General features: G+C 48.8%; 1 protein-coding gene across 3 annotated transcripts in view; it reads right to left on the reverse strand.

The window, feature by feature from the left end:
* LOC101920748 (monocarboxylate transporter 2-like) overlaps positions 1–22,877 on the reverse strand; it is a 39,051-nt gene that overhangs the window by 14,730 nt on the left and 1,444 nt on the right. The window contains exons 1-2 of one of the 3 annotated variants that reach the window (XM_055805501.1): positions 12,542–12,656; positions 7,622–7,717 (exon numbers count right to left, since the gene is read on the reverse strand). The exons of 1 other annotated variant lie outside the window; for it this stretch is intronic. In XM_055805501.1, the coding sequence (XP_055661476.1) occupies positions 7,622–7,717; positions 12,542–12,566 (121 nt within the window). In that variant the 5' untranslated portion in view covers positions 12,567–12,656. Of the gene's footprint in view, positions 1–7,621; positions 7,718–12,327; positions 12,389–12,541; positions 12,657–22,877 lie in introns of those variants that run through there. One more of the 3 variants, XM_055805502.1, reaches the window with a different exon arrangement.

Raw genomic sequence — 22,877 nt, forward strand, 5'->3', positions numbered from 1 at the left:
GCCTGGTCGAACGTGCAGGAATCAGTGGCTCCCTGTCCTGGCATCCAAACTAAATCATTCTTCCCTCCTGTGAGCCAACGGCAGGAGAAGCTAACAGGCATCAGGGTGATTTTTGCCTCTTCATGTACAGAGTCAGGTGAGGACAGGGCAAGAGAAACAGCTGGCAAAGCTGCCATTTACCTGGCTTGACCTTGCAGAAGGAGCCACATGAATTCTAAGTCCCTGAAAAGTCACAGCAAGGAGCAAAAGCCATCTCAGCCGCTGAGCATGTCCCTGATGTATGGCTTCTCAGGGACTGGAGCAGCCAGGGCTAGTGCCACTAGCCAGCTGTCCTCACACCGCCGCCACCATTGCAACTTCTAACAAGGAAATTTGAAGTAAAAGTTAATCACCCCCTTGCCCCCCGATACATTACAAGGACAAGGCTGCCGACACAGGGGCGGTAGCTTCGCTGCGGGAAGGGATGGCGTTTCCACGCAGCCAGCCTTCGGGAACAAGGCTGCCCCTTCCACGACCCAGCAAGTGGCTCCCTCCCTCCTGACGAACTTCCAGCCACAGCCATCATTTATTGTCCATCGCAAGGGGGACACGAGACAGCGGAGGACACAGCGGGGATGCTCAGCCTCATCCTGCTGCTGGCTTCACCCAGAGAGTGCATGTGGCTCTGCACCTCCCCTGGCTCACAGGGCACTGCTGGGGACTCGCTCGCCAGTGGAGCTGCCAGCATCCCCTGAGTAAGAGCAAGGAAAACCCGTGCAGAAACGCCACGCTTTACACCCCAAGCCCTTGCAGAGCATGGTGCACCCAAAGGGGGGTCTGCCTGCAGTTAAAACTCCACAGTCTGGCAAGCAACAGTTTACACCAAATATCCCCCAAAGATGCAGCCAGGATCACAGCACTCCTGGAAGACTGATGTAATGCAAAGCACTATCCTCAGCCTATATAAATCATGCTGGTTTAGTGCCTGTCCTGGATAAAGCCTCTCTTTTCTCACACCTGTGGCAGATTTCCATTCATTGTAACCTGGTACATGAAAGGCCATGTCAGAGAAGCTGATCTTGGTGGCAAGCAAAACACAGCCACTCGCCGGTGGGAAATACAGCAAGCCCCGGCTCATTTTTTAGCTTGTCCAATTACTTTTCACCTTGAGTTTTGTGTTCGCAGAAGTGAAAAGGACCCTGAAGAGGAGATTGTAAAACCATAAAGAAAATGCAAAATACCCTGGACTCTCCTCTCTCCTTCTCCACAAAGCCAGGCCATCTTGTCATTTATTCTTTTTGAGCCGCTGAACTATGATCCAGAGAGGATCATAACGCAGAGATGGCATTTAACAAGAAATATCAATCCAGACTAGCTTAAACTCTTGCAAGCATGGCAGTGCTCAAAAAATAGACACCTGAATTGCCTTTCTGTTTTCCTCAACAAGCCTTATGAATTTTTTATGAGCTGCAAAACTTCCAGTGTTGGTGCAAAACACCAATGTATCTTTAACAAGGACTAAAACATTCTTCTCTCTGATACCTCTGACCATATATATATTTATAGATATAGATATATCCCTTATTTGTAAAGTTTGGTTTGTCATTTTTTTTAACCTAACCTAATACTAACAGAAATAGTTTTCCCCCTTTTTGGTTGAACATGGCTTGGATTAATTTCTGCTGAAACATGTCTGTGCAGGGCTCTCAGAGAAGCAGCCTGGACCCTGAAAGACTGATCCTGTAACCCAGAGGCCTCCGTGAAACGTGGGTTTTTTCCAGGTTTCACAAGACTGACCTTCTGACAGTGTAAAGTGGCACAGAGCCACTGCAAATGGTGCATGTGTGCTGGTAAGACCATTTGATGGCCATGCAGATGATAAAATAGCAACACTTTAAAATAGCCCACTGCAGGGACCCCAGTGCTGACAGATTTGGGACCATCAGTTGCATCACTGCAACATGCAGCTCAGTTTTTCCCACTTTTCTGCAGTGACAAGGGGCTCTAAAGAGCTATTTCTGCACAGGGACATTGGTCAGCACCGAAAGAACTGCCCAGATAGTTCATATTTTCCAAACTGCTGTGAAAACACAGATAATACTAAGAAACTCAGCACATGACTGGCATTGACTATGTGGAGTCACCAGGGACATAAGGAGCGGAGCATACTCAGTTGGGAGGAAAGCGGGGGAAATCATTTATACTAATAAAACAAAGTCTATTATCACACTAGTAGTAAAACAACGGCAGGAGCAGGCCTGCAATTTCCTCGGTAATAATCTCATTCCCTCGGTGGAATAACAACACTGCCTTTGGCCTCGTAATTTATCCACCAGGGTACCAGCCCATTGTAACAGAGCAACCTCCTCATTACCCCGCAAATGAAAGCAAGTGCCTCCGCATTATTAACACGCTGCCAGAACCCACCAGCCTCCCGAGGCGGAGGGGATCAGCGCCAGCCATCAGCACCCCGTAACGATGCTCAGCCCGAAAGGGAGGTAGCCTCAGAAAACATGGGACACAGTTGCAAAGGCAGAGGGAAAGGAATGAGAGGGTTAAAATCTTTCAGTCTTTTGCCTTGTTAGAAGAGAAGTTCAAGGTCCAGGACCTGGATGGCTCATGCTCTTAAATGTTTGTCACCAGGGCTTGGAGAACTGTTGTTCACCTGCTGACCCACGGTAACAGCCCTGCACAGGTCTGCTCCAGGTCACCAGAGAACTGGTCGTACCTGGTACTAATATAACGTATTATTAGTCTCAGCTGCTGGGTTTGCATGGTTTATTTTGCACCTGCGATGGCTGAGGGGCCCCCACACCACTGGTGTGTCCTCAAGCAGTGCTGCGGGACACGGGATGGCCGTGCACGCTGGTGCTGCAGGACAAGCAGCAGTGAGCAAACACCCCAGAAGACAGCCAAGGTATCATACACTCCTCTGCCAGCCCCCAAAGGGCAGCTTCCACAGACCCACCCCCCCCTAAACTGCCCTGATGCCTTCTGTTAGTATTACCTTGCACTGCAAATAATCATTTTTAAATAAGGAAGATGACGTCCAGCGTATGCAATAGCAGCCCCAACAGCTAACCCGTCACCAGAAGCTACCTCTCTTTCTCCCTGGCAGGTGAGGCAAACGGTCTGCACATTAAAGCGGGCAGTGGCTGCAGGTCCAGCACAACTCCTGCGAGGTGCATAAGCCAAGCACGGGAGAGACTGTGTGGACACGCATTACTTGGCCATCAGACTGGTCTGGGCTTTGTGGTGCTGGCTCTGCTGGGGCAGGATTGGCACTACATCCCGCTGAGAAGGCAGTGGGTGTAATGATCTGCTGCAGAAACCAAGCTGCGGCAGCCCTCCCACCCCTGCACCCACCAGGCACCTCCTGGGGAAGCCAGGGACCCTGACCTCCCATCAGAAACACAGGCATCTGCCACAGCAGCATCCTGATGTTAAAAAGAAAAGGAAAACAAAGCAGATGAGGTCCAAGCTTCAGAAAGACAAAGTGTTCTGTTCCTTATCCAGCAATCTTATCTGATCAGTGCTTCAGCATTTCAATTTCCAGATTACACAGCTGACACGCGCTGCTCCTGCAGCACGCAGGGAAGCCACAGGCCAATGGCTCCAAAACCGGGGCTGGAGCCAAGGTCCTTTGTGTCACTTCATATTTAGGCAATTAAATAATGGCTCCTGCGAGGAGATGGCGTCGCAGGTGCTGAGCACTCGGCTGCCTGCACCCGGTGGTTTCCCCAGGCTGCTGGTTTGGATCTCACCCACACAGCAGATCACAGCCGCTGACCTTTGGAAGGTCACAACTTCACATTTTTTTAATTTCTTTCCTATGATTTTTTAATTTTTAGCTAACCTTTTGCTTTGGCAGGACTGCAGACTTTTATCCCTTCCGTCATTTCAAGCCCAGCTGTAGAATATGAGCTCTGCATGGGCTGAAACACCTATTCCCTGAGGTCAGCAACCCTTCCTTAGCGGTCTTAACACACTGCTCTGCAACCAAACTGGCCCCTACCTGGCCATGCTGGCCAAAGGGCTTTCGTTGTCCACCTCCTGGAAGCCCTACATAATTTGACCGAGAGACCAGTTATGCTGGAGAGCCATCCAGGGGCAGAAAAGCTGCAATGCTGTGGGACAGGCTGGCATCAAAGCTCTCATATTCCTTCCTACGGCAGCACGCAGATGGCACGCGGTACTGACCAGGGCAAGAAGCTTGCCTATGTCTGAACTTCACTTGGCGGAGTGGATTATAACTTATTCCTGGGTTTAACACCTGCCTGGGAAGCATTAACAGCCCTCCAACCAAAACTTGTTGCTTTCTTCTTCGTAGTTCTTATTAATCTCAGGTTTTATTAAGTCTATCACATCTCTATTACTGCTGCCTGGTGACCTTGCTAGCTCCAACAAAGGGCGAAATGATAAAGCTTTGTGACCAAGTCCACGAACACAGAAATATTTCACCTGAACCTATAGTGCTATTATCGCTTTTAAGTAGAACAGGGCTATTTAAAAAAATAAAAAATATAAGCACATACATGGTGACCTTGCAGGGCTTGAGTGCTTTTTGAGAGTCGGGAGAAGTATATGAATCCGCAGCACCATTCATTACAGAAATCAAATCATCCCTCATCCACTTTTCTTAGCAAAATCCATGACTGTAATGGGGCCGCTACCCCAGGGATCGCCCTAGCATGGGAAGACATCTTGTTTCAATGACACGGGGAGGCTGATTGACTCTTGGTGGGACTCCAAGAGCTGGTAACTACAAGCAAAAGGATGAAATCCAGCACTGGGCAGCTGAGCCGTGGGTACGTAGGGAGCACCTGCCTGGGCTTCGGCCACAATGGCACAGTGCTGGATATCCACTGTGGATAAACAGAGATATCTCTGTTGTTTCAGCCTACACAAAATATCCAGGTGGCAAGCACATGGCTAGGGAAATCCTAGCGAAAGCCCTGCTTGAGAACTTTTGTTGAACCAAAGCATCTAAGTGGAGAGAGCTGACATGATACCTTATCACAAATATTGCCTGTCCTTCCCTCCCCTCCCTCTCTCATAACCCCTGCTCAGCACCAAGGGCTGATAAGGAGGTGCTCATGTCATTTTGGACACCCTTGGGTAACTGAGGCATCCCCCAGGGTGGTCAGACACAACACCGGACCCAGAGGACCCAGGTGCTGGATTTCCTGGAAAGACCAGAGAGCATCTGGCAGATCCATGCTGCCACTGAATGGGCTGAGCATCTCCAAATGCAAACTGTGCCCAGGTACTGACCCTTTTATTTAGCTGCTAAGCCCACATTATAGAAACTGATGGAAAGCCCACAGTGAACCTACCCAAGCATAAGGCACAAGGATAACCCCTTTGCTTTTTAGAAGCGAAGCCACTCGTGCAGGAATTCACAGTCTTGGGGCTCTGGGCTGCTTGAAGAACAAGAACAAGCCCCAGCACATGCCGTGGCAGCTCATTTCTCAGCAGCAAGGGATGAAAACTGCAGCAAGAGCATGCGAGCACAGCATGTGCAAAAAGACTCATGCCTCGCAGAGATTATTTCTGAAACCCGACGACAGCCTGCTGCTGTCCACACCAGCAACCTGCTCTTGTGCAAGCAGCTCTCTTCCCGCAGCGAGGGAGATGCCCAGCCGTTGGGGACTCCACACACACAAATTCCACTGCAAACTGCCGGGCAATGCACAACATGCAATTCCGCCAGGCACTCCTGCCACCGAGCTTGGAGCAGGTAAAGCCTCCACCCCTCAGGGCACGTCCTGCCCTGGTGCTTCTGGTCCATCAGGCAATGCCTGAGCCAAAACTGAGGCTTGGCCACGACCTTGTTAACCCACTTGCTACCTGTCCTTGATAAAACCCACACCTCCCATCCTGTGCCTCAGTTTCCCCTTTTAGTGCTGTGGTACTTTGCAACTATTTGCAAGAACTTGAGATGGGTGGAGAGCCCTGGCTGAGGTCTTCTGGAGGCAGAGAAGGTTTTGATGAAGTTTGGACCAGACCAGAAGAGAACACTGGCAGTTTTGATTAACTTAAAAACTGCAGAATCGAACTCATTATTAATACAGCTTTACACCACTGCATGTTGTAAGGTGCTTTCTAAACCTGTCACTGCAATTTATCACGCTAGCAGTATAATAAAATACAGCTATAAAATTTTGGATTAAATGTTCAAGGTCAATGGTCGACTTTCAACTTCCCAATCTCTTCCTTGCTGCTTTAGCAGATGCTCTATTAAGCAGTTACAAGCTCTGGGAGAAGGTTTCTTTGGAGAAAAGACTCAGTTGTGGAGCATCTCCAGAATTAAATCTTCAGACTTTTCATCCAATTACAAAACAATAAATAATAAATAACCACGGCAATAAACACCGACTGGCTTCAGGATAAGGCTTTTACTTCAGAAATGCTCTCATTTTTCTTGTGTTTGCAAAAGGTAGCTCTCTGCTCCCGTCTTTGCAAAACAGAAGGTGATTCCCTAATTTTAACAGAAATTTGGGTGTGTAAGAACAGCATCCTGGAGATTTTGCAGGGAGTATTACAGCAGCAAATAGCGAGACCAAGACCAAGACTCCACTGCACTACATACTGAATAAAAACAATGTGTGGTCCTGATGCAGCTCAGCTTTTTACGTATTAAGGGACAACAAAAGCAGCACATATTTACATCTACAAACTGTACACATGCACGAGGCTTAGCTGCACAGCAATTACAAAAGAAAGAGTGAGATTCTTCAAAATTGGGGGTAAAAAAGGTCAGATGTCTCCTGCTCTAGCCCCAGCTATTCAAGCCTGTCAGCTGTAATGACTCTGTGTCGGGATCTGGTCTCTGAGTCTCACTCAGATGACTTCTGTTGTTTCATTACAATGATGAAGGGAGCATTTTGGCCACACAGTCACCATTAAAAAAAAAAAAAAAAAAAAAGACAAAGCACCACCAAACTGAAAATGCAGATACTGTCCCTGGTATTAAATTATTCTCTCTATTCTGGCATACGTGCCAGAAAGCCAGCTCATTGTTCAAGCTCTAACAGTTGGCCGTAATAAAAGACATTACTTGTTCCCACGATCCTTACCACTCTTACAGCCTTAGAGGAGACCATAATAGCTACAAGAACATTGCCGCTATTAAATTAGTGGCATCAGTATTTCTTATTTTTTGAATGTTTGGCTGCTTCCCCTGATGCTGAATAGGGCAACTACATTACTAGCAAATTAATATTGCTTATCTTTTCTTTCCCGGGAGCTCAACTGCCTCCTGCTTTGCCTGAGTAATGGTTATCTCTGGGGACTCATCTGTGGCCTCATTTGAAATGTGTCACCCTTAAAAGCAGAAGGGCAGCTCAGTGTGGTGGTGTGAACACGACATGGGCACATGGCCCAAGTCAGGGGGGTGCCAAGGCCAAAGGCTTTAGTTTTTGCAGTTATATTATTTAAGATTGTCTTCCTGAACAAAAATCATCCCTGTACGTGAGGCAAGACCTTGGGAACCTTAGTTTTCTGTTGGCATAGCAAAGTCCAAGGAGGCAGTTTGCAAAAGGAAACCCTGCCAAGGACACGCAGCAGCACAACAGGTGCCCTACGATGCTCCACACCTTGACAATGTTGGCATGTCCCTGTCACCCCCAGAGCCCGATACCTGAGAGCTGAGGTGCAGCTGAAAGCACCTTCAGGGATGGATGACGACATCTCGCCTGGTCCCTTATGGACAGATCCTGGTTCCTTTTCTTTCCATCTGTAAAGACACCGCTCTGTAATACTTTTCTCATTTGGGGTAAGGAATGAGCTCTTCACCCATGAATAAAAAAAGTAGGAACACTGCAAATCAGAAATCCTTCTTTATTGGATTGATAGGGTTTCACCCTGCAGGATTTAGTCAGAGAAAATCTATGTTCTCTCATGCTCCTCACTCACAAACCTCCCAGATTGCCCTCTGCAACTGGAAACATGGAATTGCTGCACATGAACACTGGCGAGAACTACAAGTACCCTATCATAAAGTCCAGGCTATCCACTTTACTGCACACTAATCTGTTTTACTGCTTGTATTATAGTGACAGAATTGTTTTCTGCAACCTAGTTCAGATTAAGAAACTGGGGGATAAGACACATTAAAACTTCTGCAATATATATTGCCAGAGCCTCGGCTGATATAAAACGGCCTCCTAGGTGAATTAAGCAAAAAGTGACGGGCAGAAACAGTCTCGGCTGCCGATTTTCAGTTTTAGTCTGAAAAACTGGAACTGCTCTGGTGCTACAAGCCAAAGCCTCAGGTGGTCGCTGTAAATCTGCATCCATGCTGTCAAAGTCAATAGAGCTACTCCAGTTGAGATTCGGGTTAGTTCATGTGAGTATTTTCAGAAAATACACTTAATTTGCATTATTTACAAAATGCAAACATCAGCTCTGTCACACAGTAAGCAGCACAGCCTAAAAACAAGTCCCCACACCAAGGACCATGCCAAGGAAATGAAAGACTCTTTCCTGAGGATGTTTGCAAACAAAAGCTGCTGTCAGTAAGAGCATCAGACCCTGCGTGCCCTTGCCAAGGCACCGGGTGGCACGGCTGCCCCCAGCTCCGGGGGATGGAGGGAGCCCACCCGGCCAGCCAGGTCCTTCCTCATGGGGGACACCCCTGTGCTTGGACACCAGCCTCGCTGCCCTGAGTCCTGGCTCCAAAAGCCATGGCACAGCCCAGAGACATGGCCGAACACCAGGGAGGGGACAGCAACACTACAGTCCTTCCCTGAAGCCAACTGAGCAAACAGCGGAGCCTGTTTGAGGAAAGCTTTTGATCTGCATGGCCACCCTCCAAATCACTGCCCTTTACTGCTGCTGGAGCAGGGGGAAGGAGTGGAGGCGAGGTAAGTTTGTGGCTTTCCTTTTGTGGCTGTGATGCCTGCACCTGACACCAGCAATTGCACCATTTGGCCCCCCCAGCCCCCCAGGACACGGACCCAATGCCTCACGTAGGAGATGCTCGGCACCCCTGACACGGTTCCCACCCAGCTGTAGGCTGCACCCTGCTGCACCTCCACCAGCCTGCAACAGATCTGCCTCACCGCGGATTTGGGAAAGGAGGGAAGGAATGGACAAGCCATGGCAATAATTACCTGGTTTAGTAACCCTACCAGTTGCTCAGGACTATATTGAAAGCTTACTTTAGCATTTTTAGAAAATTATTTTTTTTTCAGGAAAGATGAGCAAAAATTCAGAATTAAACTATTTTCTCATTTTTCAGCAAAGTAAATCAAGCCTTGCCACACAGGCATCCTAACAGCACTAACAGGCACCACAGCAGAGCAAGTCTTTGGCAGCTTACAGGAAACCGGCGCCCCGTTCCTTTAATGAGAATTTCCGAATCACTGAAGTTGTTCATAAGTCAAACCCGCTCTGGCATTAAATGCCCAGTCAATCAAATTAGACGTATTAAATACGCTCTTGGGCACGTGCGTTTCATTTGCTCCACGTTCTGCTAACTCCCACTGCGGCCCCCGTCTGCAGCCACTGAGCAACTCGATGTCTCAGCCCAGATCGCTGCAGAAAAGGATGATCAAACGGGCATAAATCTTATTCGGTAGCAGAACAGAGGAGGGGAGGACTATTAAATGGACATAACTCCCAGTAACTGCAAAGCAAGTGGGAAGGTACAAAGGTGCAATCACCTACAATTAAGCCTAACAGTGCCCAGCTGTGTCATCCCCCACATTACTGTATAACAGCATAAGGGAGGGTGAAGTTACAGCTCCTTGCAAAAACGCAGGAGATGCTCAGTTAATTGGGATAAAAGTCTACTACAATATCCCAGGTACAGGGCACATGGCACTGGCTTGAACACTTGGACAGAGAAGAAAGTGGGTTGGAAAGTCTGCGAACAGAAGGCAGAGGTGACCAGAGCAGCATTTCATCTGCTCCAGCACCAGCTCGTTGGCCATGACCTGCACTCAAGCCCCCAACTACACCCCAGTGAGCAACTTCAGATGCTGTCAGGTGCAGGGTTAATCTGCAGAGTGCATTCCTCACTCGGTCATGGTCAGGCATGAAGCATGTCTTTCCATAGCAGAGGGTGGGGGACACGATTCTGTAGAAAGACAGAGCAGAGCTGGCAATGACCCACAGAAGCAACCAGGGAAACCCTAACCTACAGGTGTTGGTGCATTTATTGCAGCGTTACAGGACAGGCGATGGGGTATTGCTTCAGCACATGGCATCTGTGGAAGGGACGTGATTTTGGGGGCCACTCCGTCAAGGTCTCCCACCATCCCACGGCAGAACAGGATTTCCCACTGTTTCACTGTGGATGATGGTGGTTGAAATAAGATCATCACCATGGTGCCTTCGGCCCTGGCTAACATCTACACAAGACTGAGTGCAATGGAAGAACAGCATGTCCCCAGGAACAAGGCTCACACTGTGCGATGTCCTGAGCTACTGAGAAGTTGGAGAGACATGTTAGAGACCCAGTCATCGGGGAGAGCTGCAGTGCCTGCTCTCCATGGGACATATTTAGCACAGTCACCTGTATTAAAACTCCAACCACAGCCTTCCCAACAAGTGATGTCCTAATTTTAGCACCAGACCACGAGATTTACAACAGCCTCCACTCATTCACGTAGCCTTGGTACCAAACATTAGCCATCTCTCTTTGACTTCCAGACCATGCAGCTTCCTAGACACTTATTTGCAAGCAACCAAACACACCAAAGGCATAGGCTGCCAACTTTTCCTTTTTTCCCACCTGACTGCTTCAGAGACCTTCCACATAATTTACCCCAGACCTTTAAAACAGCATTTAAGTAGCGTTTAAATGACAAGCAGTCCTTTCGCCTGCCTCCCTGCTGCAATCTACTTGCTCCTGTTCAGCCTGTACAGTGCCTGACTGTTTCCTTTTCACTGTAGACTGCTTATTTCTATTGCTGGGGCTGAGACAAAAGTGCTTTTCTCTGCATTTAATAGAAGCCCTACTGGAAATCAATCCCAAAGCCACAGCAGTCTCCAGGGCTCAGGCTCAGTACCCTGTCAGGGAGGGCAAGGGGGTGCCCTGGGACAACAGCCCTGGCTTAAGAGAAGGATTTCTTTTTCTGAATTACTGCTTGGGTTTTGCCCTCGAAATGCTCACATTTGTGGGTTCTCAAATAGGTACTCAGCCCTTGCAGAGCTACTCTCTGCGGGACCAAGCCTTTGCAGCAGTTACAATAGAGCGCATTACAATAGACTCTGATTCGAGCATCACTTCCACTTTACAAACCTTTACAAAGCATCTTTACTTTCATTACCAACTGTGCTCTCCAAAAAGCACTACAGTGCATTATTAAGGAAAAAAAAAAAATCCCTTTTTAAAAGCAAAGAATATTTTCAGAATTGCTTTAATTGCCAGGATAAATATTGATGAAGTTTCTTCCAATCACAGGGCGTGGTTCTTGTCTACCTCCCCCTGCAGATTTAATCAAAGTCTGCCCAAGTTTTTCATTTTGTCATGAAAGTGATATCAAAATCATAAAAAAGAGCAAAGTTATATGCACTACTTTGCAGATTATAAGAATGATTGACTCTACCAATTTCCTTGCTGTAATTATAAGCTGCCACAATAAACAAGCAGCTACTTCCTTTATTGCTCCACTACATGCTCACCTTTGGCTGAAACACAGACCTAGCTATTTCACACCAGCTTATTCTCGGGGCTTTTTCACTGATGCCCATGGAAAGCTTTTGTAGGTAACCTGATTTCTGGGTAGGGGAACACCACTGCTGCCCTCAGCAACATGCCAGGTCTGGGCCATGCCAGTACTTCACAGCCTCTTGGGTGCAGTTACCAACTTATGTCAAAGCAAGGCAGGAGGATGCCAGAGTCTCTTCAAAACAGCTTGCCCATTCCCCTCGTTACTCAGATACAAGCAGCAGGGCTGGTGCTGCCTGTCCTTGGGGGGAACCGAGGTGCTGTGTGACAGGGCCAAGGCCACACATTGTTGGCAGTGTCAGAGAAAGCCCCTGACACAGCCTGTGCTGAAGCGTGGCCAGGGAAGGGGATGCAGCCATGGGACACACTGTGCAGCTCTGCCTCTGGTGCACAGAGGGTATTGTAGTCCTTCAAAAAGGCTCCTGCATAACACTGTGCCATTATTATTGAAATAAGCCCCGTTTTGAAAAGCTACAAAGGTGCTACAAGCCCACCTGGAAATAAAGGGATTGGCAGCACAGACCTGGTCATAGACCACAATTTCAAAGGTGCGTGGAGTCCCCCACGGGCCAAAAGGCACCCAGAGGGGTCAAAAGATGCCCTGGATCCAGCGACAAACATGGAAAGCGCCTGGCCTATTTGAAAATCCCAGCGCAGCACCAACTTACCTCCAAAACCTTCCCCTTAGACCCTTTAGGCTCCACATACGACTTGTTTCCCCAAACAACACTGGAAACATGATCAGAAAAGAAACCTCTTGATACCACCGATGAAGATGGGCACTGCTACCTTCCCTCTCCACCGGCCCAGAGCGGAGATTTCTGGCTTATTTCTGCTTTTACAGCACACCGCACCGCAGGGGCTGCTGGCGGGCTTACTCACCTGCGCCGTACGTCGTGGCCAACATGATCGAGGAGACCCCACGCGACCTCGCTATAGGAGGTGCCAAAGAAATCCTGGATTTCTTTGAAGAAGATGGCTAAAGCCTTTGGGGGAAGGCGTAATGCGAAGCCGATAGAAACGAAAGCGCCACAGACCACTGCCCAGCCCCCAGCCGCCGTCGGGCGGGCCGGCGGCTCGCCCCGCGTTAGCCAGGGGGTGGCATGGCCGGGCTGGGCGAGCGGGTTGGCCAGCGCTGCCGAGGAGCCCTGGAACACAAAGTGCGAAGGCGCAGGGTCAGTCCCGGCGGTGCGGCCCCCGCAGCTGCAGCCACAGCATCTCCGCAGCGCTGCCGCCCCACCTCCCGTTAGCCCCGACGGCGCGCCCCGCCGCGGCGCTGCCATTCAGCTGTCCCCGGGCTGGGGCTGGGGGCGTCACAGCGGGATGCTGCCAGGAGTGCCCCGTGGGGGTGGGTGTCATTAAAAACGGCGGCTCCCACCCGCAACACTCATGCGTGCCCGGGCCGCCCTGCAGCCCCCGCCCACGCGTGGGACCCCGCACCCACCTGCTGCAGCGCGGAGCCGGCGGCCACTGCCCGCCCCCCCCCCCCCCCCCCCCCCGCAACACACCCCGCGGCTGCCGGGGCGGGGGGAGCCGTCCGCACCGCCCCACGCAGGACCGGCCCCGCTCCCACCCCCGCAGCCGCGGTGCGGACCGCAGCTCGCCGGGGTCCACCTCCCTCACCACTTTTCCCTTTGCCCCCTTATTTTTCCTTCCCCCCCCCCCCCCCCCCCCCCCCCCCCCCCGAGACACTGCGGGAGGCAGCAGCAGCAGCACCCAGCCACCCCACGGGCGTTAATTAAACCATCCTCGGTTATTTAAATCAGAATTATTTCCCCCCCAACTCTGCTTCTACCAGCATCCCAGCGCTTTTCTCCTCCTTACAAAGCTGCCGGTGCTCCTGGCCCCGTACTGCTACGCGGTCACACGCTTGTGCTGCTGCCCCTTGTGCTGCTGCTCCCCGTTCCCTGTATTTTCTAGTTTTTACATTGAAGTCTGTTTGGGGAAGCATTGGCCGTGTTTGCTTTTGCTGGAAAGTTGCAGTTTCACTACCAGACATGCCCCTTGCTCAACCTTGCCTCCCCCTGGCTTAAGGAACAGCCCCGTGGGTCTTGGAGGAATAAAGCCACCTGCCTTCCCGGCCTCAGTTTTGGGGAATTTCATACAGAGATGGCAGGTGAGTGCCGGCACCCTGTCACCTCCTGCTCTGCCACCAGACTCTGGGAAGACTGTGACCTTCCTCCTGTGTGTACCCATGAAGGCACTTAGGGACATGGTTTGGTGGTGGACTTGGCAGTCCTGGGTTCATGGTTGGACTCTATGATCTTAAAGGTCTTTTCCAACCTAAACAATTCTGTTATTTGGGCAGATTTTACAAATCATTTTGGCAATAAAATAAAATAAAATAAAATGCCTGCAAATCAATTATACTACTTGCGTTGCAAGTATGGCCTTTCATTCCCTGTTCTTCTCAGCAGAGCTTCCATTCCCCCTTGGCTTCCCTGTTAAGGCTCAGACCAACTCTTTCCTAATCTCTTCTGAAGCTGGATTCAGCCTGTTTTCAAAAAGAGACAGCCTAATGCTCAAAAAACCAAGTCACACTAATGAGGTGCCTAAAAATCATCTGGTACTGATATCTGCATTTAAACACATTTTTCTTTCCTTCTCTTTCCAAGCCAAACCCCAGGCATGCAGCGATGGCGGGGGGGGGGGGGGGGGGGGGGGCGGGGGGGGGGGGGGGCTGTGCCTGTGGCAGAAGGTCCCTGCCTGCCCCCACCCTCTGCACGGGGGTGCTGGGAGCCCTTCCCAGGTAGTTCGGGAAGGGAAAAGTCCCTGTGCTTGCCCGGGGCTCTGTAGGGGCTTTGCCGCTGCTGCTGGGCCAGTACACAGCTCTTCCCTCCCCACGGAAAGGGGAGACAAAGCTGGCTGCTGGGGGCTGCTGTTCCTTCTCTAATTTCCAATTAACACCACGACTGTAACAGCGGTATCACTTTTGGTTCAGGTACAAATACATCAACCTGATGAAATGAGCAGGAGCTCCTCTCCCTGCTGTTTCCACCCTCCCTCCAACACTCCCAAACAGACCCTGTGTCTGTGTGTAGAAAAACCCCATTTTTTCTACATAACACAATTAAGCAATAATGGAGAGGGGGGAAAAAAAAAAAAAAAAATCAGTCCTGTGCTCAGTAATTTTCCTGGCACAGTTAATTTAGAACTTTAAAGATCTCCTTACAGCATGTCTGTAAGGTGTTTTATGACTACTACTCCCTTCTTCCTATAAAACTGAGTAAACTTAAAACGACCAGAAGACCTTTACTCTCAGGAGCGGGGTGACCTGGCATGTTGTGCTTTGGTACCGCCCAGACCCGCTTTATGTGCCGTAAGGGCACCTGCTCTTACTCCATCGCTTCTACAACATGCAGCACGGCAAGCACGAAGGTGCAGGGTGCAGCGGCGGGTGGTCTGCCGTGGTGGGAGGTTTGGGTTAGTGGAGATTTTCTAGTAAACGGGAACAAAGTTTGTTTCAGTTGGTAGTTTCTGTGTTCTGCCAAAAATAAAAAATTGGACCAAATCTAAATAAACACACCTGAGATAGAACTTGGGCACATCCTTAGCAGTGGCGTGGAACGCAGGGAGAGCAGATGGAAACCTGCAGGAGCAGAGGGATGAAGAAGCTGGTACATCTCCAGCCATGACCTCGGCTGGAAGAAGGGAGTTTCCTTCTGCAGAAATACTAAATTTGGTGTCACGTTAAAGACCATCCTCTGCAGCAAACCCTGGTGTGACACCTTCTGGGTAAACATTCACACAAACTGGTGGCACACTCAAAACTGGAACAGAAAACCAGCGGCAGCACGAGATACTGGGGGCAAACAAATGATTTCTAAAGATGTCTGAAAACAATTAGTCTTTGCCCTCGTGTTGCTGCTCTGAAGAGATGCTCGCAAGCAAAGCACGACAGCCTGAGGGCAGGGGGTGGGCCTGACAGTAAAATCCTGGGCTCACTAGGTCAAAAAGGACTTCCTAGCAATTTGGGGAGGCTTGGGCTCATCTCGCAGGAGCTGCTGACATGATTGCTCCCCCTCCATTTCGGGAGCACAGGCTCCCCCCAGGGCCGGGCTCCACTTACTCATCCACAGCAGCAGACTCTTCCTGCAGGGCAGGTTTTTTAATTTGCTGGCAAGCGGCAACAAAATTGATTAAAATTGCTAAATACCTTTTCAAACAACTCATTTCCCTATCTCAGTCCTCCATGTAAATAAGTGACTGCTGTTGTATTCCCAGCGCTCCACTCCAGAGCTGTTGAAAGGAGGGGGGCAAAGTAGGGAAAAGGGGCCAAGAGCAAGGCAGAATCTGACATTTTTCCTCTTTCCCCAAAATGGGCCCAGTTTCCAATCTTTGCAAAGCTTTCTGTGACAGTTCCCATAGATATTTCAAGTAATGATTTTTAAATTAAATTAACTAGTGACCTTCACTTACTGAAGCCCGAGGTTTAATGAATAATATCTAGAATCATGGAATCCTTGAATGGTTCGGGTTGGAAGGGACTTAAAAACCATCTAGTTCCAACCCCCTGCCATGGGCAGGGACACCTTCCACCAGACCAGGCTGCTCCCAGCCCCATCCAACCTGGCCTTGGGCACTGCCAGGGATGGGGCACCCACAGCTGCTCTGGGCAGCCTGTGCCAGCGCCTCGCCACCCTCACAGTAAAGAATATAACGTCACAAAGAAAAAGTGACTAGTGTTGACAACTTGAGTATTTTATCTTTTCCTGGGAAAAAAAGCAAGGAAAAAAACCTTAGGCTCCTCTGAGAATGGAAAGCATTTCTATCTATTCTTAGTGGACCACTTTGGTATTTGGAAAGAATTTTGTTCAAAGCCTTTTACGCAAGGCATTTGATTGCAGCCAAAGGTAGGAGCTACAACTCTATAACCCCAACAATGTTTTTCCTTCATTGAGTCTTTGAAAGCGAATTAAAGGCTTTAGAAATTGCTTCCACATTAAAAAAAAAAAATCCATACCTAGCTCTGCTGCGTGAAAACAGCATCTGGTAAGTGAGCATCTGAAGAGGCAACTGCACTTCTTTAAAGCATCTGTGATTCTCACTTCCATGTCATACCCATATTTTTCAAAACCATTCTGTTGTCATTTGCCATTTGCTCATAAAATGCACTAGCAGTGAAATCTAATCCATAGCCACAATTAAAATGGAGTTTCTGAATTAATGAATGAGATTATAACTAGCAATTGTCTGCCAAACCGAAGGGCTGACCCCGTGGCCCAGGATGTGATACCGTTACTTTCCTCCATATAATCTTTCTTCAGAGAGAGAGATATCCCAGCCCTCCAAAAACAGGCCCACACATTTATGTTCCTAATAATATTAACTTCTTCCAAGGGATCAATCCATACTAATATAGGTTATTACTTGGGAAAAGGTTTCAATTCAGCAAAATTCTCAGCTCTGGACCCCAACCAGATGCAATCACAAGATACAAGCCTGGGGACGGATCGATAGTTCCCTCCCCAGCGAGTGCAGAATTACCCTTATACCCCCACGTTGTCCTCGCTGCTGAGCGTGAGCGGGCTGATACGACACATTCCTCAACATCTAGCCACAAGACCTCCAGCATTCAGGGATTTACCACCAGTATAGTCATGCTCGAGGTTTTAATTAAAGGGAACCTGACTCTGCCTGGCAGCTGTCAGAGCCCTGAGCAGTGGGAGGGATGCGGGCAGCCCCACCAACACGGCACCCACACATGCTCCAAATGGGGCTTGTGGGTCACGCATGGTCAATCCGCAGCCCTTGACATCCCTGTGGCTATTACAGGGGCATCTTTAATTTCCACGCAGCCTCTTCACCGCTGCGTGAGATGCTCTGCTGCGGGCAGAGCCACCAGCCCCCCATGTCCCTGTGCTTGGCGATGGGGTGACACTGCGCAGAGCCAAGGGACATCAGTGCTGGCACGGCTTGGAACCACCTAGGATGCTGGCAGAGCCTCATGGCTCTGCTTTCCACCAAATAACGTTTTACAAGGGGGTCAAGGGAAGGTCAAAACAGAAAGTTATGAAATGTCAAAGTTGCTTTTTGCTAAACCCCAGTATTAATAGCACAGAGGCCAGGCAGGCAGAGGGATTCATAGGACATGAAATAACCTTCTCCAGAGCCAGCAAAGCTCTTAGATGGCTCCAGCCCTGCGGCCATGCTGTCAAACCAGCCAGGTGCATGAAGCATCGCTGCTGGATGTGCTGGTTTCCTGGAGATGATAAAAGAAACTGAGCAGTGACATCACTTCTGTTTTTCCCTTGTTGCAGGAATTTAATCAGCAGCCCAAACCAAAACATTTGTGTTGGTAAAAAGATGGCTACAATTAATCTAAATCTAATAACTGGAATGTTTTAACTGGGGAATTAAAACAAATTATTCCTTTGCTATTGTATCTTTGTCTCATTTACATTTTAATCCCAGTCGGATCTTTCTCTGTTATATTTGGAAAATAACTCCATAGAAAGGGAAAAACAACACCGTTGAAGTACTCAAAGATGCATCAAGAATTCAGCTATTAACTTTTATAGCAGAAGTCTGGCTATGCCAAGCCCTGAACAATGGAAAATTAGGATAAATGCTGTGTTTTTTTCCAAACGCTGCTGAATGCAGAGCCTGGTGGCATTTCAGATTGTGCACGCACACAGAGGCAAACAAACAGCTGGGTCAGAAGGTTGTGTTGAAGATGTAATTACACATTAACCAGAGCAGAGCAGGTCACTCTTTCATTTGTACCGAAAGCAAAGGGGACGCTTTACTGGTGGACACTGTGTGCAAAGGGAAACCTCTGCCTTCCCACCCTGTGGCTCTCCACTCCCAGGCTCAAGCCTGGCTTTCCTTGCTGTGAGGTTTTACCACAGGATAACAAGTTCATACATTTTTGCTCAAGGTAAACCTGTCATGAACAAAGGCACTTCAGTGTTGTCAAAGTAAAATCAGCACTATAGCCCATCTTATTCCAGTTTGCCTTACGTGCTTGTCTTATTTTGAAGCAAAAGCAGACACACACACAAAAAAAAAAAAATTACCTATGTCTCTGCCCTATCAAGGATGGGAAGTCCCGGTAGACACGAACTGTGCCACGCAGGTACCACTTCGCAGATCCCCAGTGCTCTCACAGAGCAGCTGATCCTACCAGGGGTACTTGGTTGCACCAGTGACCAAGTCAGCAGCTTCCTCCACCCCAGAGTACCTTCTGCCACATTCAGCCAACTTATTTAGTCACTGCGTAATCTCAGTTTTACCTAAAATGATTATTTTCATGTGCTCCTGTGCAACCCTTCGCTTAAGAAGATGTGATATGATGATAACGTACTAGAAATGCAGAATCCACCTAAACCTTCAGAGTTGTTTGCAAGGGCAGTGTTTGCCCCTCCCTTGAGTTACCCCAACATATACTCCACATGTTGCCTGCTAGATATCTTACACCTGTTTGCTTATGAAACTACTGCACCAGATTTCTCACCCTGGATTAATTTAGCTGATCTACAGAAAGTCACAACTCACAAACACAGAGTTTCTGGGTAGTGGATGCACCCACCTTGCACTGTAACCCAAGCATGTGGGCTTGAGCTCACCTCCACTGAGCCCATGGGTCTCCTGTGGCTGCTGATGAAAACATTTTTGTGAGAGTTTCCTTACTCACTTCAGGGAAAAGGAACCAGGTTAGAAAAGATCTACAGCTTAGACTATCAAAACTAACCCAATGATTCGTGACTGCAGGGTCCAAACACATCGAGGCCCTCCACAAGCACCCTCTCCAAGGCATGGCCATAAGCAGTTGTGACACAGCTGGTCCACAAGACCACTGCTGTCTCCAGCCCATCTCCAAGGCTATCCTGCCACAAATAAACTCTCAAGTAGCTGCCGACAGGCCAGGAAAAGGATGACCTGCCTCAGGGCTGCCTGAATAACTCTGCAACAAGGTGGAGAGCTTTAGATCTCATTAAACCCTCCTGATGTTTGAGAGAGGAGAGATGTTACAAGTCTACAATGAAGAGCAATTCCCACTCCAGAACAGCAAAAAGCTGGAACTGCACGATGTTGGCTGAGCCTGAATTGAGGGTCAGTGGCTTGGGAACAGAAGGACGTCACACGGGTGTGCAGGTACTCTCTGGGACACTGTTGTTTGCAGATCATAGTACCCTGAGCCTTTATATAACGCAGGTATTTTCCAAAAATATTAACCCCACCTCACCCAAGTTTTAAAGTATTAGAGGGACAATCAATTCAAGCTACAGAAAACTGTCATAAGGAGGCAGCTGGGGCTTTGTTGTTTGTTGGGGGTTTTTTCCCCCATCAAATGAACTGTTGTGACAAGCGATCATCACTCCATAGAGGCTTCTGCTCTCGACGTGAGCTCCCCCAAGAAATCTTCCTCTAGGACTGTAGCATTCAGTAGCAACATCAGTATCAACAGATACTGCTGTTTGCTGCACGTATGTAGGGCACCTTTGGTCTGCTGCAAGAACAAGGGTGCACCGAGCAGAAGCTTGTCACCAGTGTGGCTGCTGGACACTGCAAAACAGCGGGTGACGAAGCAGGAGTGCAGGATCCAGTCTGCAGCTGCTCTGAGTGCAACCAGCTCCCCTTCGCGGGGTGGAGGAAACCCAGCAAGCTCCTTCATCACCTTTCAAATTCACTTAAATGCCATGACACGGAAACAAGGAACAGACTCAAACATGGGAAGAGATTAGTTCCTGCATCACACGGTGTGGATAGCTGTGTGTAACATCACTCGAGGCTGCTCAGTCTGTGCCCTTAACACAAAGTGATGCAATACACAGTGTTACTGTAGGCAAACTCGGCCGGGCTCCTGTGCCTGCATTTTCCGTGTTGCTTTGCCATTCTGGCTGACCGTTGTCCAGCAGATCAAGCATGATGCTTTAGTATTAACTTTCAAGGTCTTACACAGATTGTTCTTTAGGAGCTTGTTGAACTTTTGACACTGTACATCCATGTTACCCCACAAGATCAAAAGAGGAGACTTTTGGTCCAAGTGTAGTATTTGCTCAAGCTTGCTGTAATCCCGGGTTTACAGACTGACCTTCCCAAAAGCCCCCTAAGTGCCACAGAAACGACTCCTCATAAGACAGGCTTCAAAGATGCAGGTCTTGTTTATAGGGCACTCCATCACTTAACACTCCCGGAGAACTTTGTGAATCCCAGTGTTTACAGGCACAGAATTAATTTCTAAAGTTTCATTCAGTTCTCAGCCCCTTTTCCTAAATGCCACTCTTGGGGCTGAAATCTGCCACTAGCACTATAGATCAGCCGACCAGACTTTGCAGCTGAAAGATGAAATCCTGGCTCCAACAAAGGTGATGGCAAGGTGCCTGCTGACTTCAGCAAAGCCAAGTTTCACCCAGAAACAAGATTCAATGTTGAAACTTTTTTTTATGTTAATTACTCTAGTGCACAGAAACACATGCTGTCCTGAACGACAACTTTGTATACAATTAGCTGTAGCATTTCTGAACGTTGTAAAACTAAAGTTGAGGTTTAAAGGTGTAATTCTCTTGGAAGAGAGCCCCTGCAGGCCCTCAACCATTCTGGGCAGGTTTTGCTGGTGCTTTCCCCCTCCCTCAAACACAGCGTGCAGCTTCACTGGCTGCTACAGAATTGCCTTAGACTTAAGGCTGGTGTAGCTGAAAGGAAGATCAAACTGAGTATTCAATTACTTATGCACTCAAAGATATTTATTCCCCGAGATGAAACTCCTAAATCTGTTATTATTGCCATTCTCCTTTCTATTACTATTAGCATGCTGCTGCTTTCAGATCTATGGAGATGTCAACACCATTTACTGGAAACAACAACTGAAAGATGAGAACATGACAGGGAAATGTTTAGAATTATGAATCATTCACAAGAACAGAGGACATAATTGATCTTCCTTAATTATAGAAGAGTCTATAGTCATTACATAGGGATTCTTCCTAAGACTCTTTTTGCGATTTATTTCTTTCATAGGGTTTTGTTGTTTGGTTGTTGGGGTTTTTTTAACCCAGATGCTACAGTGATCTAAAAACAGAATGAGGTGAAGAGCAACAGCTACCAGCCCACAGGACAGACCCCCAGGAAGGAAAGTTGCTCTTACAGCAATGAACACAGGTGTCTGAAAGCACCAGGAAAGGTGGGACAGGACCCCCCCTGCCAGCACTGAGTTCTGAGCCCAAAGTCTGCGTAAAGGTAAATGCAATGCTGGAAAGGAAAAGTCATCTTGCTTCACAGCATCTCATATTTTCCTGCTTATGCTGACACCCTCCTGTCATTACATGCGACATCTGGGAAAGTCAGGCGTTTGCACATGTGGCTGTAGTTTATAATGACAGCTCTGCAGCAAGAAGATTTCATAGAAGTCTGTATTTAAAGATGGGAAGATCAATAACGAAACCCCCAAGTTTTATACTGTAATGACTTCTTTCTCCGTCAAGATCACTGACAGCTGTTCCCTTGCTGTAGCCACCTCTGTATCTTTGGGTGTCGAGGGCTCTACCTCAGGGAATGAAAAGCCAGAAATCTCAACCAGTCTGAGACGTCTAACATTTGGCGCTCAGTTCCAGACACCCAGTTTTCAGAGGCCCTGGACAGCCACTACCTGGGAAAATGAGTCTAACAGCACCGCAGCCTGAACCCCTCTTCAGTCTCTCGCTCAGACTCCGTCAGCCCTTCTCAGCTCCTGACATCAAACCACCAGACCCAAACAGCAGCCAGAGGATACACATTCATTGTTTCAAGGGGAAATGGGTGCTCAGCAGATTTAATAACCCTGGAGGTGAACCTTTTGGTCCATCTGCAGCAGAAACCAGAGCGCAGCCAGCCCAGCGAAGCCTCCTTGCTGCCCCAGCCAGGCCTGGCAAGGCTCCTTCTGCAAGCAGGGGAGGAAGCCACCCTTCACACCTCTCTGGTCACGGACATCCCAAACCCCGAGCGTGCCCCTCAGCCCCGGTGGGTGAGCAACACCGGTACCTGCCTGCCAGGATTGGGCTGAGACCGGCTGCTGGTTTGGCGGCAGTAGGAGCCTCCAGTCTCCCTTAACGAGGGCTGGATTTGAATTGGTAAGTAAAGAGGCACTTGCTCCTGTGCCAGCTTTGCAAGGCACACAGTCATCTTGGGCATCACATGCTCAATAGCACGAGGCATGAGCTATCAAAAGAGTAAAGACACAGGTTGCCCACCGAGTTACAGGCATTGCTCAGGGCACATGTATCACTGTCCTGAGTGC

Source organism: Falco peregrinus, chromosome 5 (genome assembly GCF_023634155.1).
Source record: "Falco peregrinus isolate bFalPer1 chromosome 5, bFalPer1.pri, whole genome shotgun sequence".
NCBI lineage: Eukaryota > Metazoa > Chordata > Aves > Falconiformes > Falconidae > Falco > Falco peregrinus.